The sequence below is a fragment of the Clupea harengus genome, chromosome 25 (assembly GCF_900700415.2).
Source record: "Clupea harengus chromosome 25, Ch_v2.0.2, whole genome shotgun sequence".
Classification (NCBI taxonomy): domain Eukaryota; kingdom Metazoa; phylum Chordata; class Actinopteri; order Clupeiformes; family Clupeidae; genus Clupea; species Clupea harengus.
The window spans coordinates 10,942,084-10,965,871 of NC_045176.1; the positions used below are offsets into that span (position 1 = coordinate 10,942,084).

At 43.3% G+C, this 23,788-nt stretch overlaps 1 protein-coding gene across 1 annotated transcript in view; it reads right to left on the reverse strand.

The window, feature by feature from the left end:
* Positions 1-18,467, reverse strand: part of egfra (epidermal growth factor receptor a (erythroblastic leukemia viral (v-erb-b) oncogene homolog, avian)) — a 34,980-nt gene extending 16,513 nt beyond the window's left edge. Inside the window, exon 1 of the mRNA XM_031562909.2 lies at positions 18,199-18,467. Within this exon, the coding sequence (XP_031418769.1) occupies positions 18,199-18,277 (79 nt within the window). The 5' untranslated portion in view covers positions 18,278-18,467. The remainder of the gene's footprint in view (positions 1-18,198) is intronic.
* Between the last annotated feature and the right edge of the window lie 5,321 nt (positions 18,468-23,788).

Sequence of the window (23,788 nt, forward strand, 5' to 3'; positions counted from 1 at the left end):
TCTGGATTTCTATTTCACTTCATTACCTTGGACAAGACCAAAGAGTTTGTAGGTGGAAGGAAACAACATCTGCCAATCTCTCTCTTTCTGTCTTTTCATTTCCTTCTCTCTCTCTCTCTCTCTCTCTCTCTCTCCCTTCCACTCCTCATTAATCTCAGCCTGTAGTGACTGGCGTGTAAATGCACCTTGTCCAGAAGCCAGGTACTGGAGACAAGCTACAGGGCTGAGCTGCCCATTTTAATTAGCACACAGGCTGAGATTTAATTAACTCCACTCAGCTGCTGCTGCACCACCACACAGACGCAAAACAAACAATTAATAAAAGAAACTATGTTACAAACTAGACCTCCAAAAACTAGCGGGAGCATTGCAGCAGAGTTTTTTTTTTTAATAATAATAATGACGTCCCAGGGGGGGTTCAATCATAAGTGTCATTTACCACCCAAGTCCTGAGCCAAGGCTATCTAGTGTGTGTTTACAACAGGCTGCCACTGGTACATAGCATTGTCTACCATGCAAGCGACCTCTCGAGCTCCGATGATGAATATGAATTCATCAACAATTCTATTGAGCACTAGTTATTCATTTCCTGCTTCTCCCTGAACTACCGGGAACAAAGGTACGGCAGAGTAAAGTCCCTCCAGCAAGTCTCAAGGCTTGCAAGGGTTGGTCTGTAGTTAGTACGGGCTCAGACAAGCAAGAAAGAAAGTCGGTTGTGGTGCATACTGTTACTTGGAACCAGAGACGGAAATATGAAAAGATAGCATGCAAGTGCTGTTTAATTAGATGCCAATACTCGGAATGATATGGAGTGCCTGGGGAAAGGTTAGAACATTAACTCTGTGTAGTAGATAATAATCCTGACAGTAGATAAGGGCATATAAGGAACTCTCTGTATAGCACCCATAAAATAATGGTATAGAAAATGGGAAGAAATTGAGAACAAACCATAGATGTACCATAGTGTCCTATGAAACGTACACACACACACACACACACACACACACACACACACACACAAACACTAATAGATAGTCACACATATCTATGGCTGCTTATCCAGTTGGCATGCCACTTGAGAGATGAGGTCAGCATGATTCCAGTGCCAGACGTCCTCATCTAAACACATGCATACACTAATAAAAGCCCCACTAAATGGTGCACTTCCTCCAGATGTCCTGACAACAGGACGGGCAGGTTGCCAGGGTGACACAGGTAAGGGCTGGACCGCACTGCCCTCTCAGAGTGCAGCTCTCTCTCTCTCTCTCTCTCTCTCTCCATCTGTGATGTAATAACAAGCGTGAGACAATAGCAGGTATCTGCCCTCAGGCAACAGGTGTACAGAACATTCCCTCCCATGAGCGTGTAGCAATGTTTGTGTGAACGCGTGGTGCCTTAAGAGGCTTCTGAAAGGAGGGCGTGTGGAGATCTATCACTGGAGGTTAGCAGCTTTATCCTGTGACAAAAGGGCGCCGGCTGCGGAGAGGAAAGGAGGACACTGAGTGCTTTGCTCTGCGGTCAGATTTTCACTCCTCGATGTTTGCATGTGTGGGCTGCATGAGAGATTGTTCTGGAAATGGGCGTGTGAGTGAAAATGTTGTGTCTCAAGGCAATACTTAAACAGCAAGATTATAACCAAGTAAAGAGGAGGTGTTGTACTTGGCAGGGCGGTTCAGGTAAACCTGTTGAGGGCATGGATGTATCACTGAAGCCTGCCCACTGTGCTGACATTATGGAGATGGGTGACAGGACACACAAGGCCACGTCTGGCCTCTTCCCCTCCTTGAATACCTCCAATGACATTAGGCTACAGCCAGAGTGGATTGATCTGGTTAGTGGAAAATGTATCCATGATTAGAAGGAAGTGGTGTTCTTAATTGATTTTTTTGTTATTTATTTTTCCCCTCTCCACAATAAAATAGAATTACATTGCATAAGCAAGCCATTTCCTTTTCCAAAAAATCAATGTGACATGAATGGCCATATTAAGCCTTCCGTCAAGAGGTGAACAAGTGCCCAGTTCCGTTTGCCATGACTACACAGAAACAAAGAAAAGGCATCACAGCTGGTGAATTTTCTAATTGATGTAACACACAACACAAATAGTGTTTTATGGCATAAGTAGACCAAACAGATGTTTGTTTTGTTTGTTTTTTGCAAATGAGTTGCCTGGCTATTCCATTTTGGATCCAGAACAAAGTCTGGATGCTGCTCAGTGTCCTTTAGCTCAGTTTTCCAGAGCATCACAGTAAATCTCAAAGGCCCGCTATCAGCTAGCGAGGAAAATAGAGAGTTTCCTCAATTCTTCCCGTGCATTCAGCCCACGCTTCCCTCTCCCGCTAAGTCCAAACAGTCGAAGGTGGGACGGGCAGGCACACTGTACATCCTTCGGCATTGTTTCAAGCTAAGCGCAGCCCGGTAAATATAAATATGCACAAAGAAATGGAGAAGCAGTTATGAGATTCTGGGCTTCAAGGCAACAAGATGAATGAGATTGAATTCAATCCGCTCTTGCTCTTGTCATGCTGAATTTTCAATAACTTCCTCCTCTGTGTGGGAGAATCTATGGGACCACTGGGAGAATGTCTCAGGGTACATCAAATGGAGGGGGAGGGGTGAGGGGTGAGGGGGGCAGGGTGAAGGAGAGGAGGATGTCCTCTCTCCTCGGCATGGCCCCCTCTGACATTGCAGGAAGTTCCTGGTATGGGGCCCCGGTCAAAGAGCTACGGTACAAAGCCAGATGCGGACAGGCTCTGGGGAGGACTGGGGGGGGGGGCTTGAGGAGGACTGGCGGGGGCTTGAGGAGGACTGGGGGTGGGAGGAAGCCACATCTTTTGGGGCAGGCCAGATGCCGAGGAGATCCAGTGGGCCCTCCTCAAGGCTAATTTAATCTCCAAATGAAGGAAGCACTTGAGGAAGCCCTGATACTGCAATGACAAACTTACTTTTAATCCTCTATTTTAATCCTCTCTTCCCTTCCTTGTGCAGTTTACAAGGATCATCATTTCATAAACAGCATAATAAATCCTGCCCTCTTTGGCTGACTAATCTGGGGAGGTGTAAGTGGGAAACCACGCTATTTGATTGTAAAGAGACTTGACCACATTCCACAATTCCCATGCATCCATACTGGCTATGATGAGTGTTTGGCACACCTTATGACACAGTTCCCAGTGAAATTCCAGTGAAACAGTGAAATTCCAGTCTTGCTAAAACAGTTCTAAGGAAAATGTCATCACCAGCCCACTGCAGCTGCCTACACACAAACACTATAATGATTGGCCAACAAGGACTTAAACATTGCAGTGTGCCTTTTATATTTTACTTTCCTTTGTATCATCATGCACTATTTATTTTCCGTTCCGATATCAAGGTTCTTTCCTTTCAGTTTTTAACGAATATCCACACTAATGAGCTTTTTTCAACAATGGAAGGCAATGGTGGTAGACAGTGGAGCTCCTTGTTGGAGTTATTTCCCTGAAAGGAGAGGAATGAAACGAGGGGGTAAAAATGGGCATGTTCGCTCCTTGTGGAAAACCTCGGGCCGTTCCATCAGCAGGTTGCTGCGGACACTCAATATTGCAGTTTGGCTTTGTTTATTCAGAGCCTTAAGAGGAATGTTGGTTAAAAGAGCCGCGCAAACACTGCCCGTAAGGCTAAAGTTAGCACAGCAGCCTGCTACTGCTAACATTTCCTAGTGGGTAGTTGGTTTGTTTTTCCCCTGAACTCTGGCAGTGGTAGGATGTAGGATGTTGATTCCATGTTCAGCATTCAGAGGCTTCCAGATGCACACAGACTTGCTATTCTACCAGCTATGGCCATGTTCTCATGTAAAAGTGGCCTCACAGCATGAACGGGTTCAATTACACTTTCACATGAAAATGTTCCTCTTCGAATCCAGATAGACTACCTCTTTCTTCATTATACCAATAGTATAATTAGTGCATTCAGTTAATTGAATAAGAGTGTTGTGTGCCATGAGGAACAGTACTACAGCAGTTCAGTAATTCAGCTAACAATGGTGGTTGTCTAGGAAAAGCACATAAACAGATCATTGATGCTAGCTCAGTTTGAGCAGGAAATATTATGTGGCCAAAAGATAAACCAGCACTCTTGTTCAGAAGGAACCTCTTCGCTCCCCAGATAGAATTTTCAAACGCCAACTACTCCATTAGTAAAAACTGAACACAGCCTGATAGCCAGTCACTTGGAAAACACAGAGGACGATGGCATATGAAGGTGGACATGTTGGAGTGTATTTCTTGACTGTAAAAAGGTCATCTTTCACACACTGACAACAGGTGTGAGGAACTGTTTTATCAGGTGCTACCCTGTTTTTCTTCGGTAGATTTATGCTGGCATCATGACACAGCTGTCGAAAGTAAAAGGTTATTCTCAGATCCCTGAAGGAAAACCTGTGCCTCACACACTCTTCGCTGAGCTGTTGGGGCTGGGAATAGATTAAGACGGCAAGCTTTAGAAACAGAAGAAAAAAACATTCACTCATCCAAGAAATATCCCATGTCACTACATATGTCACTGGGGAAGTGGTACGGAATCCCGCTGGCTGGCTCAAGAAGATCTGAGTGGTGTGAGAGACAGACACGGACTAAGAGAGAGAGGAAGAGAAAGAGAGCCTTTGACTGTGCTCTTTTTCTCATCAGATGTGTAAACTTGAGTATGCTTCAAAGTGAAGTCATCGCCATGAGTGGTCCAGTGTTTGGCACCTCCTGACACTAATCAGCATGTTCCCCACAGCAGATTTCCTCATGTTGTGGAGTGAGCGGCTGGTTGCTCATCGTGAGGTGCTGAGCGGGTAGGTGGTACGAGACAGACACGGAGCACCAGCTAAACTCCATCTCACAGGAAGAGGGTCCCCCGTGCCCCCCTCCCCCCACATACACCAGCTCTGTTCTGCCCATTCCTAGAAATCTGTCATCGCATAGACCATACTTTACATTGCTCAAGAAAAATATCACACAGGCGCTTCAAAAATTCTTTGACGTGCACGTATGTAAAAGAAAAATAAATACATATATTTTTACAGAACAGCAATGTCTCAGGCTTCAAAGGACTACCACTCTCTCCAACTGCCAACGGCCCAGCGCACAACACCACTTCATCATTCACACAGGAAAGAGGAGAGTCTGCCTGGGGAGCGAGAGAGCAAGCGAGCTAGTGAATGAAAGAGTGGGTGGTTGAGACAGAGAGAGTGAGGGACAGAGAGAGAGAGAGAGAGAGAGAGAGAGAGAGAGAGAGAGAGAGGGAGTGAGTGGGTAGGGCAGGCAAACTGCTGTCTCCTTTTCCCGTTTAAGACATCCTCCTTACTATGCAATAAAACAACGGGAAAAAAATGGTGCACCGCAGTCTGAAAAACCCACACATTTCACACATGATTCCAGGCGGGAATACCAAGCAGCTGGATCTGGGAATCCCCTATTGGCCTGCGCTTTTTCAAACCTTTACCCTGTTTCAGACCCTCAGAGGATAAACAGACGAACAACATTTTTTCCCTACCATCTAGGCATGCTTGCATACAGTTTGTATGGCAACTCAGTCTATACAATTGACGTCCTGTAGGTAGAACCTTAAAAAGACGCATAGTGTGTCTCTGCATGAAGGTTCCTCTATGAAGGCAAGGGTTAAAGGGTTCTGAGTATGTGGCATCAGTGGTCTAAAATAGAAAAACAGGATCCAGATGACTGTGCTCTAGACTCAGCCATCTTTAAATGAGCTCAGGGAAGGTAAGGCTCAGTGGAGGGCTGGGGTTTCATTCCGTAGGCTGTTTCAGTTAGTCAACTATTACTCACCGTTACACTCTGTTTTACGCATTACTACACAGCAGAGCGCGCTGGGCCCACTGATGAATAGGTTCCCCCTCCAGCACACACTGGCACACACACACGCATTCACACACACACGGACACACACACACACTCACACATACATACACACACGCACACACACGCATTCACACACACACGGACACACACACACGGACACACACACACACTCACACATACATACACACACGCACACACACGGACAGTCATACACACACACAGATACAGAAACACACGGGCACACATACAAAGAGTAACAGACACAGACACACCAACATACACCCACATGCACACACACACAGACAGAGACACACACACAAACACACAAACACAGAATGAAGATCTTCATTCAACACAACATCAAAAAATGGTGGCAAGGTTTCCTTCAGCCTCGTATTTGCTCACACTGCGACCAATCCCATTTTCACAGTGAGAAGCTGTGGGCCTGTGCAGCCTGTCGAGACTCGTGCATGACACATCAAATCGCAATGCCTAAAATGCAACTACGGGGCCAAGAGCTCGGGTCTGGGAAGGAGTAGCAGGGCTTTGCGTAGTCATGCTAAGAAAATTCCAAGTGGGAAAAAGCAAGCGGAGAAGCAAACGTTTCTGGTGTCCGTGACTTCACAAACCCAATCAGAATGTTAAGTTTCTTGTGTGAAAATGGAAGTAAAAGGAAATCAAAGGCCAGACTGGTGTTTGTGATGCTTGTTGTGCTTGAGGGAGGAGAGTCATCCTTTCCACAGACAAGAAGACCCAGAGCGCGGCAGCCAGCACACCCTGAAACAATGGCTGTGCTTGTTTGAAGTTATCATCACATCCGAAGCCAGTTGTTTTAAAGCCGCCCCCTCGGCAGACACACAAAAGCCCTTCTTGCCGTCTGTCTCACATCTCTCATCTGGGCTTGAGAGAAAGAGGGGGGGGGGGGGGGGGCTATATTTCCAGTGTATGGGTGTAGCTCCATAGAAATGTCTTGGCACCGAATCAAGCTCTGAAATATGACCAGCTATGCTGAGACTTAAAGATATTCCCAGAGGGTGTCTGTTTACAGGCCAACATTTCATTTGAAATACATATAACTACTGGGAAAAACATTAACATAGCAGGGCATTTTAAGCGTGGTCACCACTGTAGATATCAGAGCCACTAAGACAGGCACTGCTACTGGGCTGAAAGGCCCCAAAGTGCTGCTGGCAGTGAACTAAGAGCATGCTGCTTGGGGCGCGTTGTACTGTCTGCTGATCGAAGTGCTATCTTGTTCTGACCTTAGACATAGGCAAAACATTTTTAACATCAGGACTGTTGTGAGTTTTCGAGCCTCTGGTCCTGCACAAACATGTAGGAATAAATGTGTCGAATAGAAGCTGCTCTCGGATATTTCAGCGTATGAAGTCAGGTCTCAAGAAAGCCTCAAGTTTCTCCATGTAAACTGCAATGTAGTCCATGACTGCCTTTTTTAGCCAGAGAAAGCTGTCTTTTGCGATACGACTTCTTTGTAAACACAGATGAACTGCATCATACAATACATTTCAGTTTCTTTCAGCTGCTCCGCAGCTTCTTTAAACATGTTACATCATTTTAAACGAGTGCACATCTCTTCAGGAGAGAGTGTCACATCTGGGTTAAACACAGCAGGCAGCCCCGGCATCAACACTTTAACAGGTTCACTCGCCGGCCCCCACAACCCAAACAACACGACTAAACAGTTTTCACAAATGCCGTCGTTCGGTGACATCAACATTGTTCCTAGGAACAGATGTTGCTCTCCCCGCACAGCTGCCTAGCCATTTCCTGTGACGACGACCCTTTGCATCTCCGCCGTCCTGGCCTGCAGAGTTTAAAGAGCAACCGGGCCAACAGCAGCCTGAGGGCCTCTGGTCCAAAACCCAGAGCATGAGAGAGAAAGAGAGAGAGAGAGAGAGAGAGAGAGTGAAAGAGAGAGAGCAAGAGAGACAGAGAGATAGAGAGAGAAGTGCTGCAGGTCATGCGTTTTTTTGGCCGGCCACACAGCTGCACGGCGTGCCCGGATGTTACGTGAAGAGATCGTTTCCTGCACACAAGTGGGGAGCACAGCAACATGCGAGAGCTGTACATTCTCATCACGGTCAACCCACAGGCCAGCTGAGGAGAGAGAGAGAGAGAGAGAGAGAGAGAGAGAGAGAAATTGTTTCAGAAATCAGCTGGAGGTGAGACATGAAACAGGCAGGTGACTCCCAGGCCAGGGTCTGACCACACGCCGCCACTAAGTGCAGTTCCTCCAGCCTATTGCCTATCATTATTCCCCTGTTTGTCCTTGTGGAATGGACAAGGAGCAGTGTGCTGTCTCTGTCCTCTCTCTGCTGGAGGAAGAGTGCTCTTTATCTGTTAAACTGCATCGATATGTTTTGGTCAATTGGTGTGGGGACAATAACAGCAACCGCAACACCCCTCCCCTCTCCCCCTGGGATTCTTCAGGCAGTGTCAGAAGCTGTGCCCATGCAGACAACCACAGCACATTCCGGGCATTGCTCTGGCCCGTCTCTATGTAAACCGTCCAACTTGCACAGCCGACCTCTGACCCTGGATCCATTTAAGCCTGGCCCAATCACCCACTGATACACAGGGACGGGTGATTACAAGCCAAAAGATAATAACGTCTCAATGCTGAAACAAGGGCTTCGATATTAAAATCTCAGAAGCTCTGGATTGCAGTCATCTATATGAGAAGCTTTGCTTCAGTGGGTAAAATAACTAATCCTGCGTAGGAGTTAATCTGGCCAGCTGGACTCTTTCCAGATTCATACACAAGGAATATTTCAACCATCTTTACCTAAGCTGTCCTCAAATCCGCACAAAAGCATTGAAGCATTCTGAAACAAGGCAATATCAGTTATTCCTTTAAACCTTCCAATGTAGTTGTGTCAGTTTGGACAAATTCTATATTTTGATATGCTGTACCATTGATAATTGATAATTAATTCATCTCTGAAAATCAACCCTATTGTATTTGTAAGTTCATATAAAAAATGTTATCTATGTTAAAACTATGACCTATACAGTGTAACTCAAGCAAGTAAATCCATAAGGTTACAACGATCCAGAGACAGCATTGCTGTTGAGCTTCAGACAATACAGACTGATCCTGTCTTGGCTATGAGAGGATAACCTCACCACCTGATTATATTTCAGCACTGACTCTCAGTGAAAACTGTTCAAGTGTTTCTTCCTGGGAAATGGTGAAGGTATGAAAGGTATTATGAAAGGTAAAAATGAAGGTATTACATGTTTGTAATTATAAGTAATTAAGTAATAATTATTGTTATTATGTGTCGCAGTTGTGCGCTGTGCCGCAGCCCCCTCATTATAGTGGAACTACACTGTTAAGTGCACTTTATAATATTACGTAATGATTAATAAAAGGACATTTATACTTTGTACTTTGTACTTATATATATATATATATGTTTCTTTGAGTTCCTTTTTATTTATTGCATGTGAAAAATATAATATTAGTCCCTTTGGACCAAAGAGAAAGTGGAGAGACACGAGGTGTCGTTGACCGTTTCCACTCCAAGTAGATGAAACACAATCCCTTCTTGGGTGAGTGCCACCATTCAATTGTTAACTTCTTATCCATGGGACATGCTTTGGTTAGTTCTGGTTAAAAGACCTGACTGAGAATCACAAACACATTTTTAGTAATGATTTAATAGAAAATCAACTGCATAAGCTACACTGCTCAAAAGGGCCAAAGGTCAAGCAAAGACAAAAAGACAAAAAGACAAAAAGACAAAACACTGCAGAGAAGGCTTCTGCTATTGTAATAGAAGGGACAATTTGCATAGGAAGTGGTAACCAGATCAGGAGAGAAGCTGTTCCGTGACTCAAGGAGGATGTTATGTGTTTGTCTATTAGAAGCACTAATTGAGTGAGCTTCATTAGTCAGTCGTGATTAATAACTGAGTCGACGAAATAAGCCCTCTTCATTATCTCGCGGAAGTCCCTCGAATAATCCACACTGCTGGTTCTCATTATCTTCGAGGGGAGAGGGAGAGCTGTGATTCAACTTCCTTTGGCAAGAGAGAAAATGAAGCCGCCCACTCCCAAGGACCTGAACCTGAGCACACAGACGGCCTTTGACGAGAGGCCGTCCGAAGGGCAGGATTTCGCATTCTATGCCTCTGAGCATTTTCTCAGCTGTGCATCAACCTGCGAGACTCTGCTCCAGTCCTGTTTGGTCAGAGCTACAGGCAGCCCATAATAAATGGCCCTCGGCCGAAAAATTGACAATGGGGAAGAACAACAGTGTTAGCAAATTCAAGGGTAAACAGAGCATGGCAATGGTGCCATTGAAAGTTAATCCTGTTGAAAAGGCAATCCCAAATCCAGGAAGAATGCCCCTTTTGTGCTACAGGTAATGGTTTCCAGGGAGATATCAGTGTACATTCAGACTTTTTGCAAGCCTCCGGAGGACACACAAACACACACAGGCACACACACACACACAGACAGAGAGAGAGAGAGAGAGAGAGAGAAAGAGAGAGGGGAATGTTGCATACAAGGATGAGCACAATAATAATATCTAATCTTAACAAAGACGGAGCTGAGAATCCTGGTCATGAGTGGGTTCACAGCTGACCAGAGATCCTATACTACTAGACTCCTAGTTACTGTTGCAGAAGGTACATGCACAACCTTCTATGGAGAGAGGGGGACTTAATGCAAAAGGCAGTAGCTCATTCAGTGCTTCCAAAACAGATGCTTTTCAACAGTTCCAATTTTGTTGGTCTTCTATTACAGTTATGAGGTTTTCCTGAGCATATTTGTACTGAACATTTGCATGGGCTAAGTTTGCTGGTCTGTTTGCCTACTTGCAGCCTACTATTTGAGCCAATTAACTCCACCAACGGCACACACAGTGGTGCAGCAGCGGGACACAAGAGGTGGAGCCTACATACAAATAGATACAATTAGTTGTGAGTACAGATACAGAACTGCACCTAAACACTCCCGTCTTTGAGTCCTTGGATGTGAGTGGAACAAAGTTCTGAGGCGATATGTGTGTAGACCAAACACTGGTGTCTACCAGCTTCAGCTATGTCAGGCCGGCCACAATCAGTTTAAGTTTAGAAAAACATTGGGGATTCAGCTGAGTTCCTCAGCCCTTGACCCCTTGGCTGGGTCCATCGTAATCATTAAAGAACACTCTGCCACATTCCTTCAGGGGCAGAGATGAACGTTAGAGCTGTTAAAATTAAGAGAAAAATTGAATAAGTAATCAGTGGTCAAATTATTGACCAGAGAAAAGCTATTTCCCTGGCCTACTGTTGGTAAGCGTTTGTGGTCTCAGCCGGTAAGGAAAGTAAAACTAAAGGAAAAGTTAAAATAAAAGAAGGTACAAAAGGGTCAAAACTGCATTGAAAATGGTCCCTCTTTTTGATACATGCACACCACAGATTCAGTTCAGTCCAAGGTGGAGGTCGGGGAGAGAGAGAGAGAGAGAGAGAGAGAGAGAGAGGGAGAGAGAGGGAGAGGGAGGGAGAGAGAGAGAGAGAGAGAGAGAGAGAGAGAGAGAGAGATGCCTCCGGCAGGGAAAGCCACACTGAGGACCAAATATATCCAAGATCTTTATCAGTATGAAGTCTACAGAAGTGGGAAAATACACAGTTTACAAAAACTAAGATTTATGCTCGGTGAAATGTATTTTTAGATACTTTCGGTTACACCTTTGGTAGATTATCTAAGAGATCAGCTCTGGCAGACTCCTTCAGGAGATGACATTTAAAGGCACTCTCAACAGTAGATTCCTTACAAGGCAAATTACCCTTTAAGCACAAATCAAACACAGCATTAGCCCTGATTCTCACTCTTAACGTATTGCCGTGTGTTTTAAGAACTTCATCTTGTGCTCTCACGTCATGTTTTCCAGTGCTGTTAGACCTTGTCTATTGTTTACCCTTGTTGTTTACAGGCTCTACGGCTCTGAGGACAAAGACCAATAAACATGCACATGTTCACAACTCTCCTCATATCAGTGTGTGTTGTGGTTCTCATATGTGAGGGGTGTTTTGAAGCGTGACTCTCCAGGGGATGCTCTGAGAATATACATCACCAGACAAGCAACCTATGCAAACTGAATGCTGAGTGCACTGTACCTAGAGGGTTGAGACAATATGCTACAAGAGAGGTGTAAGATGTGAAGACAATGGCCTTTAAAGGAAAGAGAGGAGAAGAGGCATGAGTCAGAAATCTGGAGAGAGAGAGAAAGAGAGAGAGAGATAGAGAGAACGGATGCTTAAAGATTGAGTCAGGGGTAGAAAAGTGCAGGAGAGAAATACATGAATGTGTGTGGTTGTCTTGTGTCTGTGTGTCTGTGTATCTGTGCATGACTGTCTGTGATTATTGAAAAAGTTTGCATAAAGCAGTGAAACATATTTCAACATCCCACATTCATAGGAACAAGAACAAACACTGTGTAGGTGAGAGCACATAAGTGATTGTGTGTTTGTGTGTGTGTGTGTGTGTGTGTGTGTGTGTGTGTGTGTGTGTGAGAGTGTGAGAGAGAGAGAGAGAGAGAGAGAGAGAGAGAGAGAGAGAGATGGGGGGAGACCTGAGATAAACCTGCTGGATTTGCAAAAATGATTATGCGCTTTGGTTGCTCTTCTTCTTAACTTTGTTTATCGAGTGAACATTACTTTACATTTTACATATCTACCCCAGGCAAGAATGTCAAGTATAAATTTATCATTTACCTCCTTGTATGAATTTGTTTCTACAGGTTTTACCACAGTGCCTTCATTGACACCTGTCACTTATATTTATTGTGTTAACTTGTTATGGCTGACATGACTGCAAGGAGTTTCATAAGTGAATGCAAGAATAAAAATAGCCTTTCCTGTTCAGTGTAAGATGTTATTTCAAATTCCACTGTATGTAAAACATAAGGACATCTATGTGAACTATGGCTAACTCAAATGGCTGTGCACTTAATGAGATGTGACTGACAACTTCTTTTTCCAGTTCCAACCACGCTTAGTCTGTTTCCACTGCAAACAACCAAGAGCCCAAAAGTCCCATTCAATCATGGAAAGACCATAAACTCCAAAGCTCTCACCCTTTCTACAATGTACTATTTTTGGGAGACTGTCCTAGATCCTCAAATCTTAAAGCTGTTTCACTCATGCAGATTTCTTGCTGTGCTCAGACAAAAGACAAGACTCCAAAATGCCAACTGAGAAGGATCGATTTAGTTCATGTCTGTTCTTTGATTATAGGCTTTGAAATAATGTTGGGGAATTCTCACAGAAGAAAGTGCTTGAGACAGTGAGAGGCAGAAGCTAATTTGCTAGGAAGCAAATCAGCTTGGAAGCTAATTTTGCCCTAGCTCTAGCTCAGTGAGGCCTGTGCCTTCTTATGTCTTTAAAGGTAGGGTAGGTAATGTTGGAAAAACATCAAGAGCAAACTTGATTTTGAAAGTATACAACCGAAAAAAATCCAAGTCCCTTCCTTCAGGCTTTCCTCCAAAACACTACTGATGAAGGATAAAACCATGACAGGAGCTCAGCGAACTGCTGTCATCGCTTAACGTATCCAACTACCTCATGTCTCATTCTCACAACTACAAAAACAAACAAATAAGCTACATCACCACATTTGTAAAACATCCCGTTCAATATAGACTAACATAAGATAAATACCCTCAAATGACACTTGCTCACAAGTACAATGCATACACCCGTAAACATACACACAGATAGATTACATGCATGGTACATGTACACATAGCTACATCGTCTACTAGCTTACACAGCGTAGCTAATGTTAGCTTTGGGCTAATGCATAAGGTAGCTACGTTGGTTACATAGTTCAGGGAAATAACAAATTTCCCCCCAGAACAAAACAAACCAGATAGTTAGCTGACCAGCAGAATTACAGCTACGATGGCAACACCTTTCAGGCCCTTCAACTCCCTTAGTTGTTGCCATCATTACCTCCTGACCTGTTGGGGCTGCGTTGGGTTAAAGAGTTTTAGCTTGTTATGCTAACTGCCACACCAACAACTACCAGCTAAACAACTAGGATTCTTGGCTTCCTGACCTTGGTAGGTGCTTTTACTGAACTGTCACACTTAGCTTCTGGACCCTTTTGTCCTTATCTCCTTTGCTGCCCACAGACTTCTGTGGCTGAGTTGTCAGTCAACTGTCAGCCAGACTGAGCATATTGGATGGCTGTGCCTGCACAACTCCTGTAACCCACATATCAATGTGCTTCTAAGTTTGTGTCATGGAGTCTGTGTTTGATATCCATGGAGGCCCTTGAACTTTTGTGGTTCTCTTCCACCATTACCACTCTCAACGACAGTTCTCTACCTGAATGGTAAAAAAAACTGACTGTTTTTTGTTTGTTTTTTGTTTACATTTATTGAGGTAAACAGACGTGGGTGTATCTCTGTAGGGATCTTTTCCATGTTGGCAGACTCTTATAATAACATTTACAAGCCTGTCAGTGGCCAGGTTTACTTTGACGTGCATATTTGCTCCATAGGATTTCATTGTGTAGCCATCTTGCAGTTGCCGGTTTGAGCTTTGAAACTCAATACTGGATCAATTTCGATCGCTTTTTGTCCCTAGCAAAAATTTGGTCCCAAAAAGATCTAAATATAGAGCCCAGGTTGAAAAATCTTTCCCTTTAAGACTCACAGAGCGGTGGCCATAACTATTGGACCGAACTGAACAACCTGCATTGTTCTTCTCTAGGTCCATACCCACGCAGAAGATGAAATGTCTGCCATTTCACAGTACTGCCTAATAGTTTATCAAAGCAGGAGGTCCATTGCTCCGTCAGCTCTCTGGACTTCGACAGTTCCAACATCTTAAGCAGATGTGTGTCTGGGAAGGCCATCAGGCCGGGGAGAGTAGGAGAGGGCGCCCAGAACGGCCTCAGCTCACCGAAATTCTGATGCCTCCAGGTAACTGAGGATTGCCACCAATTACCCCACTGGGAAGGCTCTGATACGCGAGAGTGGCCCCTGGAAACAAATCATAACAGAAACCTCTGGAAGTGGACAGAGGGCAAACGGAAGGAGGAGAACCCAGCCATCACTTTGGAACATAAAACGGCAGAAGGGGCTCAGACAAAACCAGATGCACTTGCCATGGTAAGAGACAAAAAAAAAACATCATGCATTACTAAGCATCAATTCAACAACACAACCACATCCAGTTATGCATTTGAAAAAGTGCTTTGATTTGTACAGGAATAACTCATAAATGAACTCTAGGACAACATAAATCAGGTTAAAATTGCACCCACACATCGTGCACACCAGCTCTAGACATGCGACACAGAGATGCAGTACAAACATTCTGGGACAACAGCTTTAATCTGGTCTCAAGTTATCTTTTAGCTATGACCATATGCCTCCTGCCAGTAAACCCAGCAATAATGACATGAGCTGCAGAGCAACGCAGAATGCCTCCTGTGATTAACTGGCTAGGTGGTGTTCCGGTAATTTCTATTAAATAGGAACGCTGATGAAAATTACACCTGTCACTATTCCACCGTGATCTGCAATTCAAGAGAGCACAACCTACTGAGTCCATTTCCTGTAGACCTTATGTGGGAAATAATTGCTCAAAAGTGTATCATTATAATGCAAAGTCATTTGGAAAGTCAAAGCGCACACACGCACAAGGCCTGACTCTGGAGAAGGACTTTCTGTTAAATGATTTATCTTATTCGTACAGGATACTTTGGCCAGACCCCCAGCTCCACACATCATTAAGGAAGGACATTTTGACATCCTACAGGGACGCATGCTACTGAAACTATATCTGCCGAGCACCACAGAGCATTTATTAGCAAATTACACACAAGGAGTTTTGGGGCAAATCAGATTCGATCAAAATCTCTGAACGCCTTTCCACCGTAGGGATGGTGTGGGCAGGTTATATTCGGAGTCCAATCTGAGGATGTTCTTTACATGATTTTGTAATACAAAGTCTACCTGATGGCAGAAAGCTTGAGATTAGATTCATTAAAAGCCAGGTAATGAAGGGCAGCCAAAAACGGCATGTGTGTTTTATGCCATGTTAGCACTGCACTACTTCTGAACGCGTCATGAAGAGGCCAGGAATAACAAGAACATCTGCTCCAGCCCAAAGGGAGATGAAAAACAAAGCAAAACAGCAACTAGCTTTCCACTGTCAGCACAACTAAGTGTTAGGCAAAACCTGAAGCTTCAGGAACAAGATCTACAGGACATGCAAAGTAACCTAACGCTCAAGCCAGAGCCTCAGTGGTGCTGTGCCTCCACCCCTGACACAGGGCATGCGGTGGATTCCCCACCCAATACCCCAGGGCCAGACTGAGCTGTCTGTTTTGTTTAGTTCTCCTGAAATATTTGGGAAATCTGTCTTTTTGGCTCACAAACACAACAGACTTGTTATGATTTTGTAGGATGCAGGCCGAGATGTTTTTGTTGGAGACTGATGGATGACTGGGACATACCGTGCATTAACTCTAAGAAAGGGTTTTTGAGTGAGATGTAAGTTATTTTATTATTGTTTGCTATCCTTCTTGGGAGATATCTTCATGGGATATCAAAGTTTGTACATGGAACATTGGAGAGAAAATGATACTCGGCCTGGTTATTGGTTGGTTGAACACTGAATAACTGCAGCCTAATGATCAGAGTGTGTGTGATTAAATCTTTAACTTGGAAAAAGAACAGATTGAGGGCATCATGACTTTCTGAACCATTCAGTGCAATGACTTAGTCAGTCTTAAGGCTTAGAACAACACTCTTGACTTGAGCCACAATCAGTAATTGAAATGCATACATGGGGTTCCTTCATTTAAGGTGTTCAGTCAGATGAAAAGGGATTGTCTAGCTTTTTACGCAGTATTCGTAGTTACATGAGAGAGAGAGAGAGAGAGAGAGATGAGTACTGTTTTGATTTCTAACTGTTGTCTTCACAAAAATCATAATCTGATATACACAGGCCATTGTTTTAAGTGGGTCAAGGTCTGACTTTAAATATTTTCTCCACATATACTTTACATATTTCACATTTTCCAAACAAATACATTTAACACACCAGAGAAATTCAACAGGTTGTACAACAAGATAATACATCAATTACCCCTGTAATGTCAAAAGACTGGCATAAGTGAAATATAAAACCAAAAATGTATTAATAGAATTTATTTTTGTTACGGGGTCTACACTATACCACTAATTAATTGGGTCTCATACATTTTTTGCAAGTTTTCAAAAGGCTGCTGCATTTTGAAAACGTGCCACCATGAAGAAAGACTACAAGTGATGTGATGTTCTACTGAGGTGAGGAAAGTCAAGATGTAGAGCATCCTTCATCCTGTGTGGGGTGGCTGTCTCATCAGGACCAGAGGGGGCTTTCAGTCTAATAGCCTGGATTCTGGGCACCCCATCTGTCCACCTTGGCAACTGAGCACATACGGGAGGACACTCCTTACTTCAACCAGGCTGAACAAGGTAGTTTATTTACCATCATTTTAAACAGGTAAATCTCTCCAGGAATATATATTCTTTAAAGGAAAATGATGGAATGCACTGCTCTAAACAAAACGATTACATGATCAAAACTGACAAAAACTTGTTAATAGAAAAAAGAGAGTTGTGGTGCAGAAAATTCTGTCACTGATGATTTCTTTACTTTAGTTAAATAAACTGAATTTTAGGCGTGTGCGTTTTGTTTCTCCACAGTTTTAAAGTCAGACAGGAAATAAGGTCAACACCAACAACAGCAGCATGTCATCTCCGTGAGACTCGTGTGATAGCAGTTCCGTTTGGGATGGGTATGTCAAGTCTTGTGGATTGCGAAATATCTGGCTTTAAACCCCAAGCGCACAGGCTACATCATTCGTCTCTTCACTTCCAGTAACAACTTCACCCCTCTCTTTGTAAATTCTAATATCTTTTTTGTATTTTTTCTCCTGAAATATCTTATTACAGTTGCTAAACTAGCCACTGTCCTTTCTTTTTTCAGTATCAATCATTTCAGTACCAATAAATCAACTTAAGGTAGCCTACAATACTTTCAGTATCAATCAATCAACTTACGGTAGCCTACAATGATACAAGTTTAATGTTTAAAAGTGGGACGTGCGAACGCCATGTGATCATACACTAATACTGTACCAACTGCTTAAACTCTCATTCCAGTGCTGGTTCAAATAAGCCCTTTTACACACTTTTCCCACACAGCTAGGAATTGCATGAACACACATCAGACGCTATGCCAGACAGACACCGCTGTGCCAAGACTGCCTTTCCGATCAAATCCCACCTCCGAAAGCGAATCCAACACCCATGTCTCGGTCCTTAAGGCAAGCTTACCTTTCTTTTCCGGCGTAGCGCAGCAACCAAAGGAAACTAGTAAGGTTACAACGATTCCAATCTCATTTAGTTTTGCCATAACTTATTTCATCAGTCGTGTCGTCACGAAAAGGAAACTCGTTATTCCATGCTACCACCGTATTCGATTTAATTAGTTATGTTCGAAACGTGTCATTCAAGGTAGCGACTTCATACAGAACTTGTCTAGACTTAGACAGAAAACTTTGACAGCTCCGCCTTCTCCCTTGAAAATCTCTGCAGTGAGAAATCTGTTGGCTGAGGAAGGATAAGGCACAGAGTATCTGACGTCACCAGGAGGAGGACCAGGACTGTGAAGCGCGCATGAACGAGTCATTTCAGATTGGTTGTGTATGGTGTAATTGATCAACTTCAGTCAAACAAGAATAAGACACCAACAATGTATGCAGCCCATTGTTCGCCAAAGTCATTTCTAGCCCCGTTCCCGTTTCCCCATGTCACTTTTACTATGTGTTTAACGTCATTGTGTGCCAGAAGCTTTAGAGTGGACAAATGACCTAAATGGAAATAGTTGCATAAATTAAGTTACTAGGGTAGCTAGACTCTGGTCACTTGAATAAACATGGTCAAATAAATTTAAATGGTCTGAGGTACCATAAATCTCGCCATCACCAAGGACATTGCAGATTGAGGTGGGTCATAAACCTGTAAACAAACAGCTTATAACCAAAATCACAGAATATATGACTCATAATATTTCACACTATAAACAGTTTTCTACGAATATCATTTTGAGATATACATTAACACATTCAACCTGCATAGTGCATGGTGACCATTGCAGCCGTGTTCCACTGTAAAAAAAAAGTCACTTTACCTAATTGTGTCCTAAAGAAAAATCACTCTTCCTTACTAGAGTAAATGGGTATATACAGTATAGCCTACTATTGTAGCATGTTGTGAATCTGTACTCACCCCAAACAAAACATTTCCTAGAGTGCTTGTTAAGACATTATATTTGACAATAGACAACTATGTGATGTTGACAGTACAGATATTAATATGTTGTCTGGCTGGTTTTGTTTGCCATGGCTGATATGATTTACCAGTTAATCGTGTTTATAATACTTTAGGTTAGAATAACTTAACAAACTAGAAACAATGCATATCCAATATTCTACTGATTGCCTTTATGCTTGAAAGAAACCCAGTCACGTGTTATTAAAATGTATCTACACTAAGAAAGTCATGTCCCTTGTAGTAAATACAAATCGCATACAGCAAATATAAAAAATATAAAAAAGTATAGTATAGCGATTGATAAATGAAGTATTGTAGTGACTGCCTTGCTAAGTAATGTAATGAAAATAATGCAATTCAGGCTATGGGAGCAAGTTTTCCTGTGGCATGGTCAGATCATGACTGAGTGAATGAACTAACCGACCGACCACCGTGCCTGACGTCAGCATGTAGCATAGGAGATTGAAAGTAATGCATCCTTGTGATTATGTTTTCCAGGCAGACATCCTGGTGTCTGAGACAAAATAAGTAATCAGTCAACAGTATTTCTTACTTGCTATTATTCCATTAAGGTCATCCAATGCTTGTGCAAATGGGACTTGTAATGTCATTACTTGTCTCTGTGATCTGTGACCAATTTGAATGTGATTCTGCAATGTATTGCAAGAGAGCCAGCCAGCCAGCGAGGAAGAGAGAGAGAGAGAGAGAGAGAGAGAGAGAGAGAGAGAGAGAGGAGAGAGAGCACAAGAAACAGTAACAAACCACAAGCCCCATAACCCTTTTCTTCCCAAGGTTCTGACACGCGCTTCTGTACTTGGTTTAGATTGCCACACACCTGCTGCTAGCAGGTCTTGGGAAAGGGGAAAATTTCCAGGGGCTCTACCATCAGATCAAGTGAGTGGAAAATATGTAAACAGAGAGAGAAGACTGAGTCAGGAGCTGAGCAATCTCCAAATACCTGGGGGATGGAAAAATTGACTAGATTCCATCACCTTCCCTTTCAGATAGAAGAGAGGTTGATAAGAGATTATGGTTTGCAAAATAGGCGAGATATACTATTCATATGTGTGTGTGTGTCTTCACCAGAAAATCTGAATGAAATGTGACACTTTAATACTGTGAAATCTCTACTATGCAGAGGGCATATATGGTAGTGGCATTGTATCAGCAACACAGAGACATTTTGGAGTGTGTTTGGTAACATAGGGCAGATATCAAATCAAACTGATTCACATAGGGGATTAGAGCTTCGGCATAGGTGCATGTTTCAGGAAATGGAAAAGATTAAAACACAGCGCAGAATTCAATACCTCACTCTTTATTTAATCCCTTATTGGTCAGAAATGATTAACTTTAGACCAGCTCCCTCTGCTTATTATAGCTCACAAATCTCTGTCTCTCTTGTTCTCTCTATAACACATGCACAGACACACCAATTCACAAACACAGACACATACTCAAAACTATCACACTAGGGGTCTGTTTTTTACACACACACTTTACAGTGTTAGTGTTTGTTCCATGTGTGTTGGATGTTGAAATATGTTTCCACTCATTTCCACACCTGTCTGCATGCAAGCCGAACCACTAATCACTGACAAGGCTTGTCCTGTCTGGAAGATTTGTATAGACCTGCAAAGGCTTCCCTGGAAATGAAGAAAGTATGACCAAAAGACTGACACATGCAAGAAGAGAAAATGTACAAGCATTCATGTACTGTACTTCTCAAAACTGAAAGAAAAACTACCTTCCCAATTTCTTACAATATCATCGCCGTGGTGCAGTAAAATGGGACCCTAGTCCACGCCGGTTTCTGACAGTCAAGATATCATCAGTGTGTATCAAGATGAATAGTGTACTGTCCTGCTGGTTAGGCCTCAGACAAAGAGTTGATGCAATTAAGTTGTTTACTGAGGCAGAAAGGATGATGTGTATCCATGCTGTGAAGGAGGTGTGTCTGCCATAAGACCCAGCTTTACGCTCTCGCCTGACAGACTCCAGCTGGACAGGGCGGGACTCGAGGCAGAACCCGTACAAGTACACACAAGGAGACAAGTCCAAATAAAACATGAACACGTTTGTCTTTATGGCTGAAAAACCTGGTCTCCAGTGTGATGGCTTTGATTAACCGTGAAAAACACTGTGAAGCAAACAATGTAACGTAAGAGATAACAAAGACTGCTAGAGGAGACTCATCAAGGTTGAGTTCTGAAGTGAGGACCTTGGATGGCCTGTGTTTATGTGATAAAAAAAACTCCTTGCTTTCATTTGTTCTTGACGAACCTGAGGCTGATCAAAGCGCAGAATCGGAGACGAACCTTTACGAAAACAACACTAACCTAAATGTTTCTAATTAATGACCACGTGATTATGGTTTTCCTGTATTAGATCACACAGTTCACATCCCACAGTGGGGGCAGAGAGGTGCATCAGGAGGGGCTGAGGCAGATTTCTGTTGTTGCTGATGGGCTGGCCATGCCTTGGGCAGTACAAACAAAAGGGTGAGGTAATTAGGCTTAATTAGAGAGGGTGGTTGTGTGATTGTGTTATTCCAAACAGATGCACTCCTTGGGGCTGTTTTCACATACAGAGCAGCATTTGCTGAAATGCTACGGAAATCAACTTTCCTTTAATAATGTAATAGTCAAGTCGTTATTATGGCTATAACACATATGGATAAATGTAATGAAATCCTTGGGGCTATTTTGAGACCTAGATGCATTCACTCACACAGTTCAGTTCAGGACCCTCAGCTTCTACCTCCCCCTCCCATAGCCACACGGACCCCACCCCTGTTTCCTTCTCACACCTCTTTCGGAGAGGGTTTGCAACGACGCAGAGGGCTCTATGCACGACCATAGATCAGGCTTATCAGACTCATGCCGTGCCTGCCCAAACCCCTCTCACCTACTCTCACCTTTCCTATTCACTCTGTATACCTCAGACTTCCAATACAACTTGGAGTGCAGTCACCAGTAGAAATGTTCGGATGACTCTGCAGTTGTGGGGTGTGTCAGTAGTGGGCAGGAGACTGAGTACAGGGGAACTGGGGTACCGCTTTGTGGCGTGGTGTGGGAACAAATGTGGCCAAGACGAAGAGGATGGTTGTGGATTTTAGGAGGACCAGGGCCCATCCTGGTAGAAGAAGTGATGGAGGGCTGGGAGTTCATCTTAACAACCGACTGGACTGAGATGTAACATTGAGGCTGTCTACAGAGCTGACTCTACTTCTTGAGGAAGCTTAAGTCCGTCAATGTGTGCAGCAAGATGTTGCATATCAGTCGCCAGTCTGTTCTTGCAAGTGCAATTTTCTTTGCAGCCATCTGTTGGGGCAGCCGCATGAGAGCCAGTGACAGAAACTGAACAATCTATGTATCTATCACACACACACACACACACACACACACACACACACACACACACACACACACACACACACACACACACACACACACACACACACACACGAGAGAGAAAGCCAGGGAGAGAGAGGTGGGGGACATTTTGCTCTGAGACTAAATATTTCCCAATCATCATGTCAGGCACTTGTCAAGGCCTACTTGTCAGAGCATGTGGTTGTCATGACTCCTCTCCTGGTTAAACAATAAATACTCCAAGCCTAAAGTTACCAAGTGAAGCTCTTTAATCCAAATGCCAGAAAAGGAAAAAAAAAAAAACATCAGTCTCTAAAAGTTTAAAGATTTATTCTGAACTCTCCTTCATTAGACTTACTGTAACTGTGGCCCATTTCCACAAGCCCTGCAGGAATACAGAGCACATACATGCTTGTGGCCTACAGAGGGCATTAGTTGTGTTGTTCTTAGCCACCACTCCTTTGAGTGTGAATACCCAAAGGACTGCTGTGCACAATTGCAATGATTTGTGCAGACTTGCTGATATATTTAACCAGAGCTGAACCACAACAATGTTACAAAGGCCCCTGCACCAGTGCTATCAATTGTTGATATGACTGGAGTAGGTCATTTCTTGTCTACATTGCTGAGAACATCCAAAGCTCAGAATGGACTGTATCTGCCTTTGTGAAAGTGGAAACCTTGAACGGATTCTTAATTAAGCTTTATTTAACAAAGCAAATACCACAGCGAGTACTTCCTGATCTCCCTTATTAAATGAGTGGAGGAGATGATTTAATTTCCCCCGTGGATCAACTAAACCCAAGTACTGCCTTGTGAAAAGAAAGGATGGTCAGTCTTCACCCATTTGCTCACACTAATTGCTGGCTTAAAGTTCAGCAATGTGTTTTTTTCTGACATCAAGTGTGATTTCCCACCGAGGCTTTCACAGCTAAAACCAACTGTTTTCGGTGCATTTTCTCATTCAACAAGCACAGCTATTCTCTTGACACAATTACAGTGTTCATATTCAAAATATGACACACATTTCTAAGTGTTGTATTCAAATAGCCACTGGCTGCTACAGACTGTGTGGTTGCTTTTATGAAACCGTTACAGACCACTGCAAATGAAATTAGAATCAACCCTCTTGCCTAAAGCCAAATTACAGTCGTGGGGATATCCTTTACCAAACCCACTGTCACTCATGTCCTGTTGTTAAATCATTTTTATAATTT